Source organism: Mizuhopecten yessoensis, unplaced genomic scaffold (assembly GCF_002113885.1).
Source record: "Mizuhopecten yessoensis strain PY_sf001 unplaced genomic scaffold, ASM211388v2 scaffold7901, whole genome shotgun sequence".
Taxonomy (NCBI): domain Eukaryota; kingdom Metazoa; phylum Mollusca; class Bivalvia; order Pectinida; family Pectinidae; genus Mizuhopecten; species Mizuhopecten yessoensis.
In genome coordinates this window covers 357952-374846 of record NW_018407279.1, presented here as the reverse complement: position 1 = coordinate 374846, position 16895 = coordinate 357952, and the positions used below count along the sequence as shown (strand labels likewise).

Sequence of the window (16895 nt, the reverse complement as noted above, 5' to 3'; positions counted from 1 at the left end):
CAGGTTCTAATGGGTATTGGATTGGAATTTATTTTATTGTGAAGGGGGTGTCATCAGGGAGCTATCGGGTTCGAGTGGTTGTTGTAAATATTTCGATCCTACCTGAGCTAGATTCTGTTCCGCTATATATGTTTGAATAAGCCGTGATAGAGGACCTGTTCGCTTTTGTAAGCTCGGTTTTGATTGGTTGTATGTCAAAAGTAGGGGGTGTTTTCTATGAGTTGGTTCGAGTGAATTTTCGATCCTACCTGAGCCGAACTGTGTGTCCAAAAAGTTTGTTATGGTTGATGATGGGAGGAGATGTGTTTGTACGTTTTTGTGGGTGTGTTTGTGAGAATGTGTGTATAGTTGTACAAGGAAACAGAGTAGAATTGTTCAAACTAACAAAAATAAAGCAGCAGGTATACCACCAGGCCTCCCCCGGGGGGGCGCAACTGCCAACTAGATGTCATATGTCATTTCTATCTGAATCCTTTTTATAGCCGTTGAAGCATTACTTATGTTTAAATGTTATACTTATTTATGGGAAAACCCAGTTTATCTATGTGCATTATGATGTAGATCTTTACAAGTAATTTATAGGAAAGTAGATCTTTCGCTCTGAAATATCAGTTTAATGTTATATGTTATGTTAGCTATTTAATATAATTTAAATAGCATGATTGTAATAATAATTCTTACGAAGTTGATATCTAGGTAAAATGTAATTAAATGTGTCCATTTATAGTTTATATTCGTGTTAAATGTAACTAGTGATATCTACGAGTTACCTCCCTTTCTTATAACCTATATGTGTAATGTCTATACGCTCCCAGTAATTGTAGTCTTTTAATTTGTGTTTGTTACAGAGTGTAGGTGTTTTAAACCTATGTTGAATAAAGAATTCACGACAAATAACGACTTGGTGGTCAATTTGAATACCCGGTTACATGTACCTTATTAAATGTCATAAGAGGAGAGGATACTTAGAAATTAAAAATAGAACTGCTGACTTCATTGCCACACTTCGGAATTATTCTTCCCATTCTCACTTTCCTACCCTTTCCATTTTCGTTGGTGTCTCCGTAGGCATCAGTCATCATTTGACCGTCGCTCTTGAGAGGATGTTAAACCCCAAACATCAGTATGATGTGACCGGGTGGAATGCTGAGCTGGGTACGGTGCTTTCGGCAGGGTATTTCAGTGAGATAGCACAAGGAGGCAAGTTCACCAACATACCCTGTTTCCGGCACACAAACACACATGCACGCTTACACAAAACACATAGAGGCACGTCTTTAAATGGCCTTGGCTGTTATTAGGACGTTAAACAAAATAAGATAAACAAACATAAACCCCAGACAAACAAAACATGTTGTATGTCGGTGGTGTACACAGTCAGAAATTACCTTTTTGTTGTTGCTTAAAAAATCAGAATTTACAGGTGGTTTATTTGTTGCGTTAACAACCAATGGTGCAAATGTACATGTGATATGCCCATGGCATTCTAAATAAGAACTTACCTGAGGTATACCGGTGGAGTATACGGTCTCCCAGTCGTTGCTGGCTATTGCCATATCGGATTGCAGTGCCCCTTGGATGTACACTAGCTGACACTCTAGTGCATCCTTATTGTAGTTCACAGCCGTACAAAAGGAAAACATCAAACATTCCTTCAAACAAAGTACAGCGGCAAACACACCCGAGATTACATGTTTACAGTTGCCATAGCATTCCAGTCTGTTTCCATGGAGATATGAATCCAACGTTGATATATCTAGACACTGTGATGTCACAACTACAGCTAGAGTAGACATCAATGCGATAACGATACACTGGAAATATTTACCGAATCTTAAAAACTGCATCTTGTTATCACTGTTGACCACTGTTGATAACAATATAACGCGCGTGCTCGATCAACAACTATCCTCGTCAGTGAATATCAACATAGGATGTGTGTATAACGATACTTTGATAAATACTTTAATATTTATGATATACCTTTGAGTACTCCCTTGAAACTCATAGCTAACAGATAACTATAATTAAATTTGCATTCATATTACGATTGTACTTTAAGAGCATCTCTTTATCAGACGTACTCATGAGTTCCATTAGAGAGATCCGGGTTCCATCAGATAAGCATGTATATTTGATTCAATATCCATTATCGGGTTTCAACAACTAAATTTACCTTTGTGTTGCAGTCCCTCTAGATATGATTCAATAACAACAATTTAGTAGTAATGTTAACAGAACTATATGTACCGTTTTATGACCTCTGACCTCACTATGGAAACACAAGTCCCACCCCTACTCACTCACCAAATGTCAACTGATCAACAGTTTAAAAAAGTATAGTTTTTTTTTAATCTGTATTAACAACTATAAATTAATCAACAATAAATCGTTGTTTAATTTAAAAAATAATACACAGCACACTGTCTCCGTGCCACGGCAATACAGGCGGTGAGCATTTGAATGACTGGATTTGAATCAAGTCACATCATGTTAATATAGAGCCACCGAATTGAGTCTGCTATAAGATCCTATAACAGGTCCTCTCCATTGACAATGCCTCAATTTTGGCCTTTAGTTGAGCGTTCTAATGTTAAGGAAATATAGTTTGAAACATGAGCTTATAGATGTGTCTAGAATATAGACACATACTTAAGAAATCAAGTATATATGTTTAAACACGAAACCGTATATATTATTAAGTCATTCCTCAATTTACACCAACCACGATTGTTACCGCACAACGCGCACAAGTAATAATCGTCCAGATTTGCATCGTTCACACATCGTGTAACGTTGTGCGATCCCACAACTGTACATACAACACACGTACAGTTATTCTCTCATTAAATACAGCAGAGTCTCAATCCAGTAATTCATATGTGCAGTAGGTTTCAAGTTTCAGGTTTTATTATATTCAAATGCAATACAGCATATAGGTAACAAACACATAATTAAATATTCAAAATTCACATGTGATGTACAAGATGGCGGAGTCCAATTCCATTCAAGTATATATATGCATACAGACATGTAATAATGATATCACTTGCAGTTTTACAGCATGATTTTTCGTAAAGTTGTGAGAAGGACAGTATATAACATTTTATTATATGCATGAACGTTTCTCGCAATCACATTGGTCGGATCCTATACACGTGACCCGTCCTCAAAAACTCATGTAGACTGGTTATCCGGTGAATATAGATTTCTAAATATAGCCTGTATGGAAAAACCCCGGAACCTGTCGTAGCGCGTGCGCAATTAGACTGGAACGCGATCTGTCAGACGACATTAGAAGATGGCTGCTGGCGATCGTTTCTCCTCCGTGAATTACCCAAACTATTCGAGGATAAAGATGCTGTTAACATAAAAAAAAGGCCATTAAACAAGCAGTTCATGTCCTCAATGCTTATCTTAAGAAAAAGAATCTAGACGATACCTTCGAAAGCTACAATGATGAACAGTTGTATTCAAACCTGGCTAAATTTTACACGGAGGCTCGCGTACAAAAATCAGAACCTTTAGTTTTGTTTTGTTTTATTTTATTGTTGAAGCATATAATAAAACAGTTATGGGCTTTTGTGCTGGTAAATATGATGTGATATGAACCTGAAAGAGTGATATTAACCTCGGCTTCGCCTCAGTTAATATCACTCTTTCAGGCTCATATCACATCATATTCACCAGCACAAAAGTCCATAGTTGTATAATAATCATATGTGTGACGTTACTACCTGTATATATGTGACGTCATAAAAGGATGAAATCATAATGAAAACACTACATATAACTTAAAACAGCCAGAAAGAACCATGGGATGTCATCAAAGTACTAATTAACGCGCTATTAACGAGCCTTAAATAACTATTATTATACATGAACACTTATAACAAAGTAGTTTCAAATAATGTTTTAATATAATATCACAACTGAGCGATGAGAATTTTCCTTTTAGCAGTAGCGTGCCACAAATATTTACCCAGTCTATTTAAAGATTTAACACTTTTACAGGTAAATAATTCTATTAGTTTATAGACACTTGGATGTCGATAATAATACTGTTTGATGTATCATTTTTTTTTAGATCAGAATATGCAGGACAAAGTAGTACAAAATGTACTTCATCTTCGATATCATTTTTATCAGTAAGAGAAGATATTGACCAAAAACCGGATCTATCATTAGGCATCAGATCAGTTTATACTTTTACACTCCGATTTACAATTCAGATTGAAATACTTGATTTACTTACATTTCCAAAATAAATGGTTTTCTATGTCATGTAAAAATTAAAACATCTGTTCTTTTACCACAAATATCTAAAAATGACCTACCACCTGTCTGTCCCTGCATGTAGGGCGTAAGAATTGTACCTGCTGCCCCCATTGCATGATCGTAAGAGGCGACTAAATTTGGGATCTTATCTTTTCTCTTTTATTAAAACAACTTTCTTCTTCCTAATGTTTTCCTTGACAATGCCTCACTTTTAGCCTTTAGTAAAGCGTTCGCCCCTGTGAGGAAGACTTTGGGTTCTGTCCCCTGGCCTAGACATACCAGAGTCTTTGAAAATGGTAGTTTCTACTCCTCCTTAAAGCTCAGCAATTTATGAGTGGGACGACCGGTTCGCCCGTTGTCAATATATTGTGACCGGGTGGGTGTCCTGCTGGGTGTCTTCGGCAGTATGTTTCAGTGAGGTAGCACTATAAAGTCGGCATCAGTTCCGCGCTATCAAAAGGAGACAAACACGCATCCCTGAAATTTCATAATGGACTATTCCAACCTTTGAATTGAAAGAGTTCCAATGTGTCTTCAGGGGTGAATGAGTTAACATATTAGTATTAGTTTTGATATGACTAAATGACTATACAGACATTTCCTAGGTTCACACCGATATAAAGTGACCAGCACGCCTATATCTGAACATTCCCCACGGACAAATAATTGTGAAATAACATTAAAATATGTATCTGGATATTTCGCGCTGACGTAGCGGTGTGATTTTAGCCTAAACTCGCTGTTTTCACACACTCAGTTTCGCTGGAATGTAGCCTGTTGATGTCTGTGGGTCAAACAATGACACAACACAAGGCTTTTCATAGGGACAGTCAAGTGGACCGAACTATTTCACGCCAAGTATGTATTTAGTCACCCGACGACTACGTGACACAGAAAGAAAAATAATTTCACCGACATTCAGTTTTTAAAATTCTAGAAAAAAAAATAAAAAATTCAGGGAAATTATGTAACCTAGATTTTCACCAGGACATAAGCCTGAAGGGCGTTTCCTGTTTATCTTATGTCTTTTCCGGTTAAATGCTTAAACTTGTAGTGTCAACACTTGTATCTACTCTAAGGACGGTAACGAACGTCGATGAAATAAAAAAAAAAAATGCAGTCTCCAATTACCACGACTGCAAAAAGGCTATACCTTACAAAACAAGTTATCTCAACTTACACATGTATGAATCGCTCTTACTTGCACGGATGCTAGCGCGGGGGATGGGGAGGGGAGGTCATAATATGTAAGTAAACCGGAGTACCCGAAGAAAATCCATGTAGATGGGCAGGTGACCTTATACCTTTTCACGTCTAATCGCCTTGATGAAAGGAGAGTGCGTTGTCCACTGCGCCACCCGACCTCTCTTAAAATTGACCAAAACGAATCTGCTGCACCTATTGCAAAATTTGGGATCTTTATATTTCTCTCTACTTCTAACTACCCTTTATTTCCAAGGGCCTTGCAACACCAACATATCACAGCCTCCTAAAACACACTCGCATACACTACACGCCTGCATCTTGCACACAGGGAAGGCCATCCTTAAATGACCATAGCTGTTGATAGGACGTTAAACAATACTAAACCAAACCAATCTAAGGGCCTTGCTTGGCAGAACCTCACTTTGGCCTTAGTGTTGAACACTTGCCCCAGCGAGGAAAACAATGGTAATTATTATTTCCTGACTTACGTTCAGCGTTGCGGACTATGGCAACAAGTGGTTAATCCGTTGTTAGTATAATGTGACCGGGTGGAATATTGTGTTGGGTGCAAATGACATGACATTTCAGCTAGGCATAGTTCCCAAGTCGGCATCAGATCCGCGCTGTCGCAATTACCACCAACATACCCTATCTCCAGACACATGCACTAAACACCGGAATGCACTTAATGACCTTTGCTGTTAATAGGACGTTTAAACCAATAAAACTAAACCACCTTGATATTGACCCTATTATATTGTTCAACATTGCACATTTGCATGTAAGTACATTTGAAATAATACATCGTGACCGCGAAATCCATGTAATGCCCGGTAGAGATTTCGATGTGAATAATTTACTCAAATATTTAAGACTCTATGTAGGACAGAATTTTAACACGTACGTGACCACATTTACTTGTATCGTAGGTGTTGTCACAACACAATGTACCGTCAGTTCTCGCGAGACGTCCCAGTACATGACTTCGAGACTCCTTACTTACCACATAAACTACTACCAGCGTGCTCGGAGAACTAGTCATGCCCTTAAACATGTACAAATATGTCGGTCGACTTCCGGTATACGGCCTCTAGTCACTGATACAAGGGTTTATTACAAAGTGCCAGTAAACACAAGTAGTTGTACTCGTGGTCAGGGTGTGAGGAGCTGTATCATTTTTTAAGAAAGCGTTGTCTGAAAGATTTCAGAGAAGTTACGGATTACTTATCGCCGTGAGGTTAGTATTGTCGTAATGAGTCTGAGATGTACATTATATTGTGTCTAGTAAACACCTGTGTAATATTTAATATTAGATAACTCCTTTAATGTGTTTATGATTACAATACATCTCCAGCACACACGCAAGCATATTTCATAAAGAAATATATGATACAAGTGTTAAATTGGAACTTTAAGTTAATATCTCATTTTATTCATTATTTGGCGTATTTTAAAATACAAACTTTCAATTAATTTATTCCACCGAGTGACTTACATATAATCAGCAGGAACTATTTTGTGTTAATTGTTTGTATCATTTAGATAGGTTCTATTTACGAAGTTTTCCTTTGAAACTGAGGCATACACACGTAGGGAGATATTAGCCAGGTGGCATCGGACTATTAATCGGCTCATGATAAGGCAGCGTGTGCATATTCCTCAAAATTGATTTGATTAGTGCATTATTTATGGTATATGTTAATCGTATTGATTGTATCAATTGAATATCTATATACTGTAAAGCGCTTTAGAGTGGCTTATTTTATAGCTAGACACGGCGCTATATCAAAGGTTGTTTATTTTATTTTTTCAGTTTTATTTATTTATTATTTTCCGGATAAACCCCTTATGTATCTAAGTTTTGAGCGTATGTCTTTATTCTGAATAATGGCTATGTGTTACCATACAAAAAACATTAGTTGTTTCCTACCGACAGTTGATAATTTCCCTTTGGCTCAGTCTGAAGAGCGTCAGACGTCCCCAAGCAAAGTCATCGAAAAGTTATGACCTCTATTTCATATTAAAAGAGTGTGTCTTGATTCTGTTGATTGTTTAGTTTTATGCTTATATTGATTAGAGAGTTTGTCTTTAGTATATCAATCGTCTGTCTAAGTTGACTTACTGCGGCTGATACATACGATTCTTATTGTCTAAGAATCTAGTATGATAATATTAAACCATGATCAATATGTTAAACAAAACAAATGTTATTCATTTAATGGACATTATACATTTCCTGTTTTCAGAACAAAATGGATGTTGGATTCTTTAGGAACAGTGGCGATAACGTCAAGACAAAAGACAGCGACAGAAGCGCCACATGGTGCCATACGTACTCTGGAGGAATACTCTTCAGTAAACACTGTCTTCGTTACGGAGAGATTGTTAACGTGGAAATAACCGGAAATGGTCACGCCGCCATTGGATTTACCCAGCATGACCCGCGATATATCAGTTGCATTAAGGATGCAGTTTTGACTAATAAGGTCAAACTTCTGACCAATGTGCGCACGTTACAGAGAGCTGGTACGATCAAGCTATGCTCGTACGAGAGTCACGTGAGCATTACGTGCAATGGGTGTTCAGTAGAGAACGATCGAGACTACAGTGAGCCTGTCTGGCTTGTAATCAACCTTAAATTTGGCAACGTTCAGGCAAACATGTGTAAGTTTATTTTCTGTATGTTTTGATAGGGATTGCACCTTTAAAATTTGGTACTAGGGACAATTTGCCAAAACTGAGTACACTGAAACATACAGCTGTTTCGTTCTTCTAGGACTCGTCGGTTATGCAAGAGACTATTTGGCCGTCTGCCCATGTCTCCAGTCCATTACAATGTAGTCCCTATTTGGCCGTCTGCCCATGTCTCCAGTCCATTCCAATGTAGTCCCTATTTGGCCGTCTGCCCATGTCTCCGGTCCATTACATTGTAGTCCCTATTTGGCCGTCTGCCCATGTCTCCAGCCCATTACAATGTAGTCCCTATTTGGCCGTCTGCCCCTGTCTCCAGTCCATTACAATGTAGTCCCTATTTGGCTGTCTCCCCATGTCTCCAGTCCATTACAATGTAGTCCCTATGTGGCCGTCTGCCCATGTCTCCAGTTCATTACAATGTAGTCTCTATTTGACCGTCTGTCCATGTCTCCAGTCCATTACAATGTAGTCCCTATGTGGCCGTCTGCCCATGTCTCCAGTTCATTACAATGTAGTCTCTATTTGACCGTCTGTCCATGTCTCCAGTCCATTACAATGTAGTCCCTATTTGGCCTTCTGCCCATGTCTCCGGTCCATTACATTGTAGTCCCTATTTGGCCGTCTGCCCATGTCTCCAGTTCATTACAATGTAGTCTCTATTTGACCGTCTGTCCATGTCTCCAGTCCATTACAATGTAGTCCCTATTTGGCTGTCTGCCCATGTCTCCAGTCCATTACAATGTAGACCATATTTGGCCGTCTGCCCATGTCTCCAGTCCATTTCAATGTAGTCCCTATTTGGCCGTCTGCCCATGTCTCCAGTCTATTGCAATGTAGTCCCTATTTGGCCGTCTGCCCATGTCTCCAGCCCATTACAATGTAGTCCCTATTTGGCCGTCTGCCCATGTCTCCAGTTCATTACAATGTAGTCTCTATTTGACCGTCTGCCCATGTCTCCAGTCCATTACAATGTAGTCCCTATTTGGCCGTCTGCCCATGTCTCCAGTTCATTCCAATGTAGTCTCTATTTGACCGTCTGTCCATGTCTCCAGTCCATTACAATGTAGTCCCTATTCGGCCGTCTGCCCATGTCTCCAGTCCAGTACAATGTAGTCCCTATTTGGCCGTCTGCGCATGTCTCCAGTCCATTACAATGTAGTACCTATTTGGCCGTCTGCGCATGTCTCCAGTCCATTACAATGTAGTCCCTATTTGGCCGTCTGCGCATGTCTCCAGTCCACTAGTTTGTAAGTTCCCGTCTCTCAGTGACTCCAATCCAATAACTTGCATTTGGTTGTCGCCCCATATCCATTAATTTGCAGCTAACATTATTTCCTTGTTTCCGGTTCGTTAGTATGTGTCTGTCTGATCGCATGTATGTATATCAACAGTTTATAACTTAGTATCTGTTCATGTATCGGTGGTATTCTTCAATGTCCCATGCTGACCGACATTGTGGAGAACAAAATTTGTTTACCTCGATTGCAGCACTTGGGATATATATTTTTATTTTCTCGTTTCTCTACTGTTTCCTGTCCGCGGCCCCTCCCCAGGTACCCGTCTTTACATTACATTGGCAGTTGAGTAGGACGTTAATCCCCATAGTACGACACAAACAAACCATAGTTGTATATAAACTGTATTTTTGTTGTCCTTGCAGTCACGAGGGAAAACCATCCACTGCAGTTTCATCACGTGACTGGAGAGAATATCGACCTTATGGATAAAGAATGCCGGTCAGCCCGACTCAAAGTGGAAAACCCTGCTTCCGTCTGCTGCCTCGCGCGCAGGATCTACCCTGGTCAAGGCCTGATGCTTAAGGTCAATCCATTACAAGAACGAGGCAGGGTTCCAAGCAGATTTCACCTTACGCTGGGAATGTCTACTTTAAAACCCGAGGAGCTCCGAGTTGGCGACCCGGAGTCGTTTTCCGTTTGTGAGAAGGTAAAGAAACCGAAACGATGGCGGCATATGAAACGTTTTGAGGACGAGATCGAGGACGGGAAGCGCCGCAATCGGTGTACAGGATACCTCCAGGTGATGGTGACCCCGGAGGGCGAGGTCAAGTACGCACATTCCTCAGACGTGTACGGTCACGTGACAGTGCCGAGAAGCAAACTTGAGTCCGGTGTGTTAATTGTATTTGAACTGTTCCGTGTGACACTTGACATCACAAAGACGTTTGACCTACAAGTGTATGACTATGCTGATATCAACTTTGGACAGTTCGAGAAACGCAAGGCAAGTCTTAAACAATCTGTGCATAAACACGATACCGGTTATGTGGAGTTCCAACCCAAATATAGAGACCTGGTGACAAAAATGCCATCAAACGCTTCGTGAAACCGGAAGTGCTATGTTTGCTTTGATATGTAAATATTTTAGACGATGTTACGTTGAATGTTATTAATTTATTTTCTGATTTATAACTGTCGTCTCGGAGACGAGTTAATTCGCTGACCTACATTTGTTGAACCCGCATTTCCTTTTTCTTTCGCTGACTGATATTTGACCTACATTTGTTAGCCTATATTTGTCAGACCTATATTTGCCGACCATATTTACTTGTTTGTGTTTATGTGAATCAGATTTGTTTGACCTGCATTTGTCTGGCCGTTATATGTTGATGTGTGTACAGTTTTTGTATTTGTCTGTTATTTCAAATGTCCTGTATTTGTTGTAATATGTTTTGTACAGTTTTTGTATTTATCTGTTATTTCAAATGTCCTGTATTTGTTGTTATTTGTTTTGTACAGTTTTTGTATCTGTTTGGTATTTTTTTGTCAAACTGTGTACTGCCTGTGTTGAAATGTGCGGGAAAGAAGTATATACAAATATGTTGATTATTCACAATGTGGTCGATTTGTGCCAAACAGGAATAAAATATTCTAACGCAGGTACGATTTTCTTGCCTTCAATCAATCACAGGATCCCGTTACAAATGTCTGAAATACACATATGATATACTGATGCGGGTCGCAACACACATATATGTTTATGTGTGTTGTGACCCGTATCAGTATAGCATATGTGTATTTCAGACATTTGTAACGTGACCCTGTGAATCAATATATATAAAAATGCATGAATTATTTATCAGGAAGATTATACCAGGGCCCAGTTGTTCAAAAGGTGGTTAGGACAATCACTGTATAACGACATGTTTCAACCTTTGATGATTCTGTCAACACACAAGGTACAATCTCACAATTTTGCATGTTAATTCACTCTATTTAATGTTTGGTATCTGGACAGTTGCAACCAGTTTAATGGTTGTGTGTTAAAGATGCACAAAAAATAGCATGAGCAACTGGGCCCAGGATGACGTCATCCAAACAGGGGTATTAATATACCATGATGACGTCATTTGAACAGGGATATTAGTATACGAGAATAAAAACATGTATGTAATGGTACGAGATAGTCATAGAAGAGATATTTATAAACAAATGTGATGTCGGTAGATAGACCGCGCGTTCCTATATCGGGTTCGTACCAGTTTGAGAGAGATGTATCACGGAAACAAAAAGCGGAAAACACAAAACTGTTTCAGTTTAATTTCCGTCCCCTTGCAGATTTCCAACATTAGTCATAACAATTGTACAAAAAATACAGTTGGACAATGGCCTGAAGGTTATATAAAAAATAAAAAAATAAATGTGTTCCACATTGGCTCGATGTTGCAATTGCTGTCAATCAAGATTAGCTATATTATTGATAATCAGACCGATGATCCCGGGATCTGCTTGCATGGTAAAATTAAATTACCTTAGCTGTTAATAGGACGTTAAATCTTATAAAACTAAACAAACAAAACTCAAACCACACCTGTTTAGATGGTACAGCCTTGTATAGCCCCTTGTTGCTCATGCAGGAGAGTTATTTTATTTTGTCCCCCTTCTAATTTGTAACACTCTTTATGATTGGATATCTTGCCGGGGTCTATATTTCTATGGACCCCGTTCTGCCGGGGTCTATAAAAGCACGTGCAAGGGGGAGATAACTCAAACTAGAATATCTCTTCACGACAACAAAGATGGCGTACGACACACACAGGCATTCGAGGTTTGCCAATCATTCACAAAATGAAATACTCTACAAGTAATATAAAACGACAGCAACTTCAACAAAACAGCAATGAGTAGGTCGCTAGGGTGCTAATTACAAAGATAGTTGTAAATAGTCCGAAATATTGCCGAAAAGTAGTGGCTATTTTTAGTAGCTGTCAAGCATAAGTCAAACTCACAAAGTGACTTAAAATTTGGCCAAAAAAAAGTAATTAAAGATTGTCAGGGTGGCAAATTCGTTATATCTGGGTTAAGATGGGGTCTATGGGCTCATATACCCCGTCTAGTTTGTATAGACCCTGAGCCGAAAAGCTCGGGGTCTATAAAAACCAGACGGGGTCTATGAGCCGGTAGACCCCTCCTAACCCAGAGATAACTAATAATACGATACATTTCCCTGTGTTATATTGTCGTTCAATAGTAACGCTAAAGCACGTGTACAATAAACATGCAAATTAGCCTTGTCACCATGGGAATGAGGTCATACTCATCCGCACTACATGTACATACTACAACTGCTATGCTTGTAAACAAAACGGTTGACCGACGGATTGTTTTATATGAAATTAATTAGCTTTTTCAATAAATTAAACATTACATGAAAACTCTATATATGTGTGTTTTTTGACATATGAAAAACTTTAAAAACTTGTACATATTTACATCAATATTTTGGTAAAAAGAAGGTCAATGTTAACGTGATTTGGGACTATTATAACAAAGCAGATAATTAAAATGCACAGCGTCCACGACATATAAATGTATTATACTTTCCACGCGCTCTCTATACGTCTTCAAGTTAGGTGTCAATATATGTGTCAAACTAATATACGTGTAGTGTAGAAAGGGGAAGCAACTCTGTATAAGCACGCACTCTTTGACTATAGTCCAAACTCTAGCATTACATGTGCCTCAGACATACATGTATGTGTGTATGCACATAAGGGGCATAACTCCTACTAAACACTATCACTATAAATTACAATTTACTGAATTTATCAAGGATATATACAAATACTGTAAAACAAAGTTAGTTCCTTCCTCACTTTTATTAGGAAATAACCCAAATGTTAGATATGCACACGTACGTTATCGTGAGCTATTGGACAGAGAGTACATTTAGTAATTATAAAGATTATATCAGACTTAAAACCAGACCTACAATGTACCTGTGTACGGCCCAGAGCCATACAAATGTTGCTCATACACATATATCTAACGTCACTCTGACCTTCATAGAATGTTTTATCAAAATCTAGATATTATAGGACCCTTCCTAGCTGACACATCTCATTTTTTTGCATATATTGAAGTGGAGTGTGTCAGAGCATTGTGTTACATCTCCAACGAGGAGCAAGTTATAACAACTTATATTAATCACTCCTGTTTGNGGGGGGGTAACATTTTCTATGGTAAAAAAAATATGGTTGCGTTATTGCTTGCCTGCAACATTACATGGAAATTTAAAAAAAGGATCCCTGAAAGGGGAGCAAGCTACACTTATCTTTGTACGAATACAGCGGTAAAATTATGAAAAGGAGAGAAGATGAAACATGAACTCGTTTCAAGGTCTTTTATCACCTTTAAATCTCTAGTCCCTTTTTACATAACTTTCATTAATACAATCTCTTAATATCAAAAGTAGAGGGGTATTCTACCTTAATAACTCTCATCCCTTTTAACAATCTCTTCTGTATGGTCGGGTGGCGTAGTGGAATGCGCACTGGCCTTTCACATACACGGCTCGAATCCCCGAGCGGACGTTGAAAGGTATGAGGGTATCCTGCCCAATCACGTGGGTTTTCTTACAGGACTCCGGTTTTCTCCTATATTCTATTTCTATCACAAAGAAATCCAATAATTAAATGGAATACAGGAGTTATTTTTTGAATTGATTGAATCCGCATTCCGTCATAAATCACACCTGTGTCCAGGTAAAATGAAATAACAGAATGACCATACCAAAATATTCTTGCTTAACTGACCAACAAAAAGTTGCAGAACTAGAACATCACCAGATAAATCACACCATAAGATACGGATCTCAAAGATCATTCGACTGAGTTGGTGTGTTGGTTGTAAAGACTTAACGTCCCATCAACATGACTCGCTGTGCGATGAGTATGTGTGTATATCTGCTGGAGGGGGTGGTATGTTGGCGTATTTGCCTTCTTATGATAGGCGACTGAGTCAAACAATCTTTTTACAGATAACACAAAATATAACCAGGGATGAACACGGTAGCCACATGGTGATAGGGCCACCCAAAGATCGCCTTTGATAAATAAATTTTATTTTACAATAATTTGTATACAGGTTCATGTTTTATAAAGCTATATCATTTACTCATGTTTGGCCCGGATGGTAGTTATGTTTCAGTAAAGTATCTAAAGCTGGACAAGGGACTGAACTGTGACGTACACTCCTCACGGTCTCATTACTCTGATAACGAGCGTACTAGAGGCTCAATATCCAACAGACAATGTGTTGCAATAGAGAATGTCAAACACTTTGAGCAACTACCTCGGATGAACAGGAGGACTTTTGGTAGGTCGATAGTGAGTCGCACTGCATGAATGTGTCACACTTGTGACGTCGCGGGGAATCGCCGGAAGTGCCTGGTATGCTGATTAGATTTCGCCAAGCAAGTACAAAGCGTAACTTCAGGCTGGTTTTTGAAGTTCTGTGGTTATAATAATGTTACCCAATTTGGCCTTAAATTGAAACACAGAGGAAAACCATCGCTTCTGAAGGAGCCCACATCGGTCACCATCTGAGATAATACAGCAGAACTTCAGATGGTTGCACACTACAATGATTTGTCAAGGGGACCGGGGGTTCCAGGGCTTCAGGAACCCATATCCCAAGCATGTCACTTTCCTTTTAAAAGTATGGTGTTTTTACTTCCTCAGGACATGTTTACTGAGTACCACGTGACCAGTCAAATCATCAGTACTACGTCACAAATACAGCGGCGATAAAATGTAGTTACTCTATGATATGTGTTATGCTGTGTGAAATGGCGAGAACTCAAACCCATGAGGAAACGAAAATGTAGACATCGTGAGTGAGCGACAAAATTGGATTATGTATTTATCTTTTAACCTTTTATTTATCAAAGACGGTCATTAGATGGCCCTGTTCCCGTAGATACTGTCCATATATGACCTTGGCCTCATGAAATAGCAGGAACTAAACACCCTGAACAAACGAAAACTGGATGCCATAAATGACGTATATGGTTACCTGACTGTGTCAAAGCGACATATGTGTATTATATATTAACATTTAAACATTTTATTTTTCAAAGACGGTCATTGGGTGGCCCTATTTCCCCTGGATACCGTCTTCATGTGACCCTGACCTCGTGAAACAAACGAAAAATGGATGTCGTGAGTGATGAGTAGAGGTTCCCGGACTGTATCAGATCGACTCATCTGTATTATATAATATTTTAAACTGTTATTTTTAAAAGACGGCCATCGGGGTGGCACTGTCATCGTTTGATAGTGTTCTCATATAACTCTGGCTGTGTGAAATAACGAAAAATGGATGTCGTGAGTTTTGTGTAGAGGTTCCCGGACTGACTGTATCAGGGCGACATATGTGTAATTTGTATTTGATATTTAAACATTCCATTTATTAAAGACGGTCATTGGGTGGCACTTATCCTCGTGGATACCGACTTCATACATGTATGACCCCGGCTGTATGAAATACATTGAACAAACGAAAAATAGATGTCGTGAGTTTCATGTAGAAGTTCCCGGACTGCATCAAAGCGAGAAATGTTTATCATATTTAATATTTTAACATTTAGTTATTAAAGACGGTTATTTAGTAGCCCTATCATCGTTTGATACTGTTCTCATATGACCCCGGCCTGGTGAAATAGCGAATTATCAAAACCCTTTAACAAACGCAAAATGGATGACATGATATATAGGGGTTCCGAAACTGTATCAAAGCGTCATAGGTGTATTATTTATTAAATATTTTAATATTCTATTTATAAAAGACGGTCATTGGATGGTCATATTCCTCGTGGATGTGTGAAATACACTGAACAAACGAAACATGGATGTCGTGATGTATAGGGGGCTCCCGGTCTGTATCAAGGCGATATGTGTATCACATATAACACGTATCTAGGTGTTAATGTAAACCAGACGTGGACATCAAGTACACGGCACCAGATCACGTCATTACTTCTCATACACCTACAGTAGCTAATTACACTGACCTCAATACAGTGGTCATCGGGTCATCTCGGACAATACATGTAAAACCTTGAACGGGTCACTCAAGTAGCGCGTAGAATTTTATAATAGATATTTTCCTTGTTTATCATAAAAAAAGTTATTCTCACAGAATTTATCACGGAGCAGTACAATCGTAAGTTTAATTTGGCGGGTAGCGGAACGTGTGTCGTCTGCTCTGTACCAAATTAGGCGGGAGTATGTGTGTTCGTTAGTATGTGAGGGAACGCTGAGTATAGGGGATCTCGTGGAGGCATGGAGACTGCATAGTTACTGCAATATTTGTAAGTACTTTATCATTTGTTACTCTGTCAATCCATTAACATTGTTTAACATTTCATTTTTTAAATGTTTAAGTTTGCACAAATGTTTAAATCGCTATTTAAATCCA

The 16895-nt window shown here is 38.8% G+C and overlaps 3 protein-coding genes across 3 annotated transcripts in view; 2 read left to right on the top strand and 1 right to left on the bottom strand.

The window, feature by feature from the left end:
- Positions 1 to 1920, bottom strand: part of LOC110454487 — a 17044-nt gene extending 15124 nt beyond the window's left edge. The window contains exon 1 of the mRNA XM_021503994.1: positions 1503 to 1920. Coding sequence (XP_021359669.1) covers positions 1503 to 1847 — 345 coding nt within the window. The 5' untranslated portion in view covers positions 1848 to 1920. The remainder of the gene's footprint in view (positions 1 to 1502) is intronic.
- Positions 1921 to 6456: 4536 nt separating this feature from the next.
- On the top strand, positions 6457 to 10888 carry LOC110454498. Its single transcript, XM_021504014.1, has 3 exons — positions 6457 to 6721; positions 7731 to 8148; positions 9839 to 10888. The coding sequence occupies exons 2-3, from the start codon at positions 7737 to 7739 to the stop codon at positions 10519 to 10521; spliced, it is 1095 nt and encodes a 364-aa protein (XP_021359689.1). The 5' UTR covers positions 6457 to 6721; positions 7731 to 7736; the 3' UTR covers positions 10522 to 10888.
- Positions 10889 to 16693: 5805 nt separating this feature from the next.
- LOC110454496 overlaps positions 16694 to 16895 on the top strand; it is a 32595-nt gene continuing 32393 nt past the window's right edge. Inside the window, exon 1 of the mRNA XM_021504011.1 lies at positions 16694 to 16788. The gene's annotated coding sequence lies outside the window, so the exon portion shown is untranslated. The remainder of the gene's footprint in view (positions 16789 to 16895) is intronic.

What these genes read in the sequence shown, in the direction of transcription:
- LOC110454498 (XM_021504014.1), top strand. Translation starts at nt 7,737, where the DNA reads ATGGATGTTGGATTCTTTAGGAACAGTGGCGATAACGTCAAGACAAAA. An exon ending in CAACGTTCAGGCAAACATGT is followed by an intron (nt 8,149 to 9,838) that starts GTAAGTTTATTT and finishes TTGTCCTTGCAG; the next exon opens with TCACGAGGGAAAACCATCCA.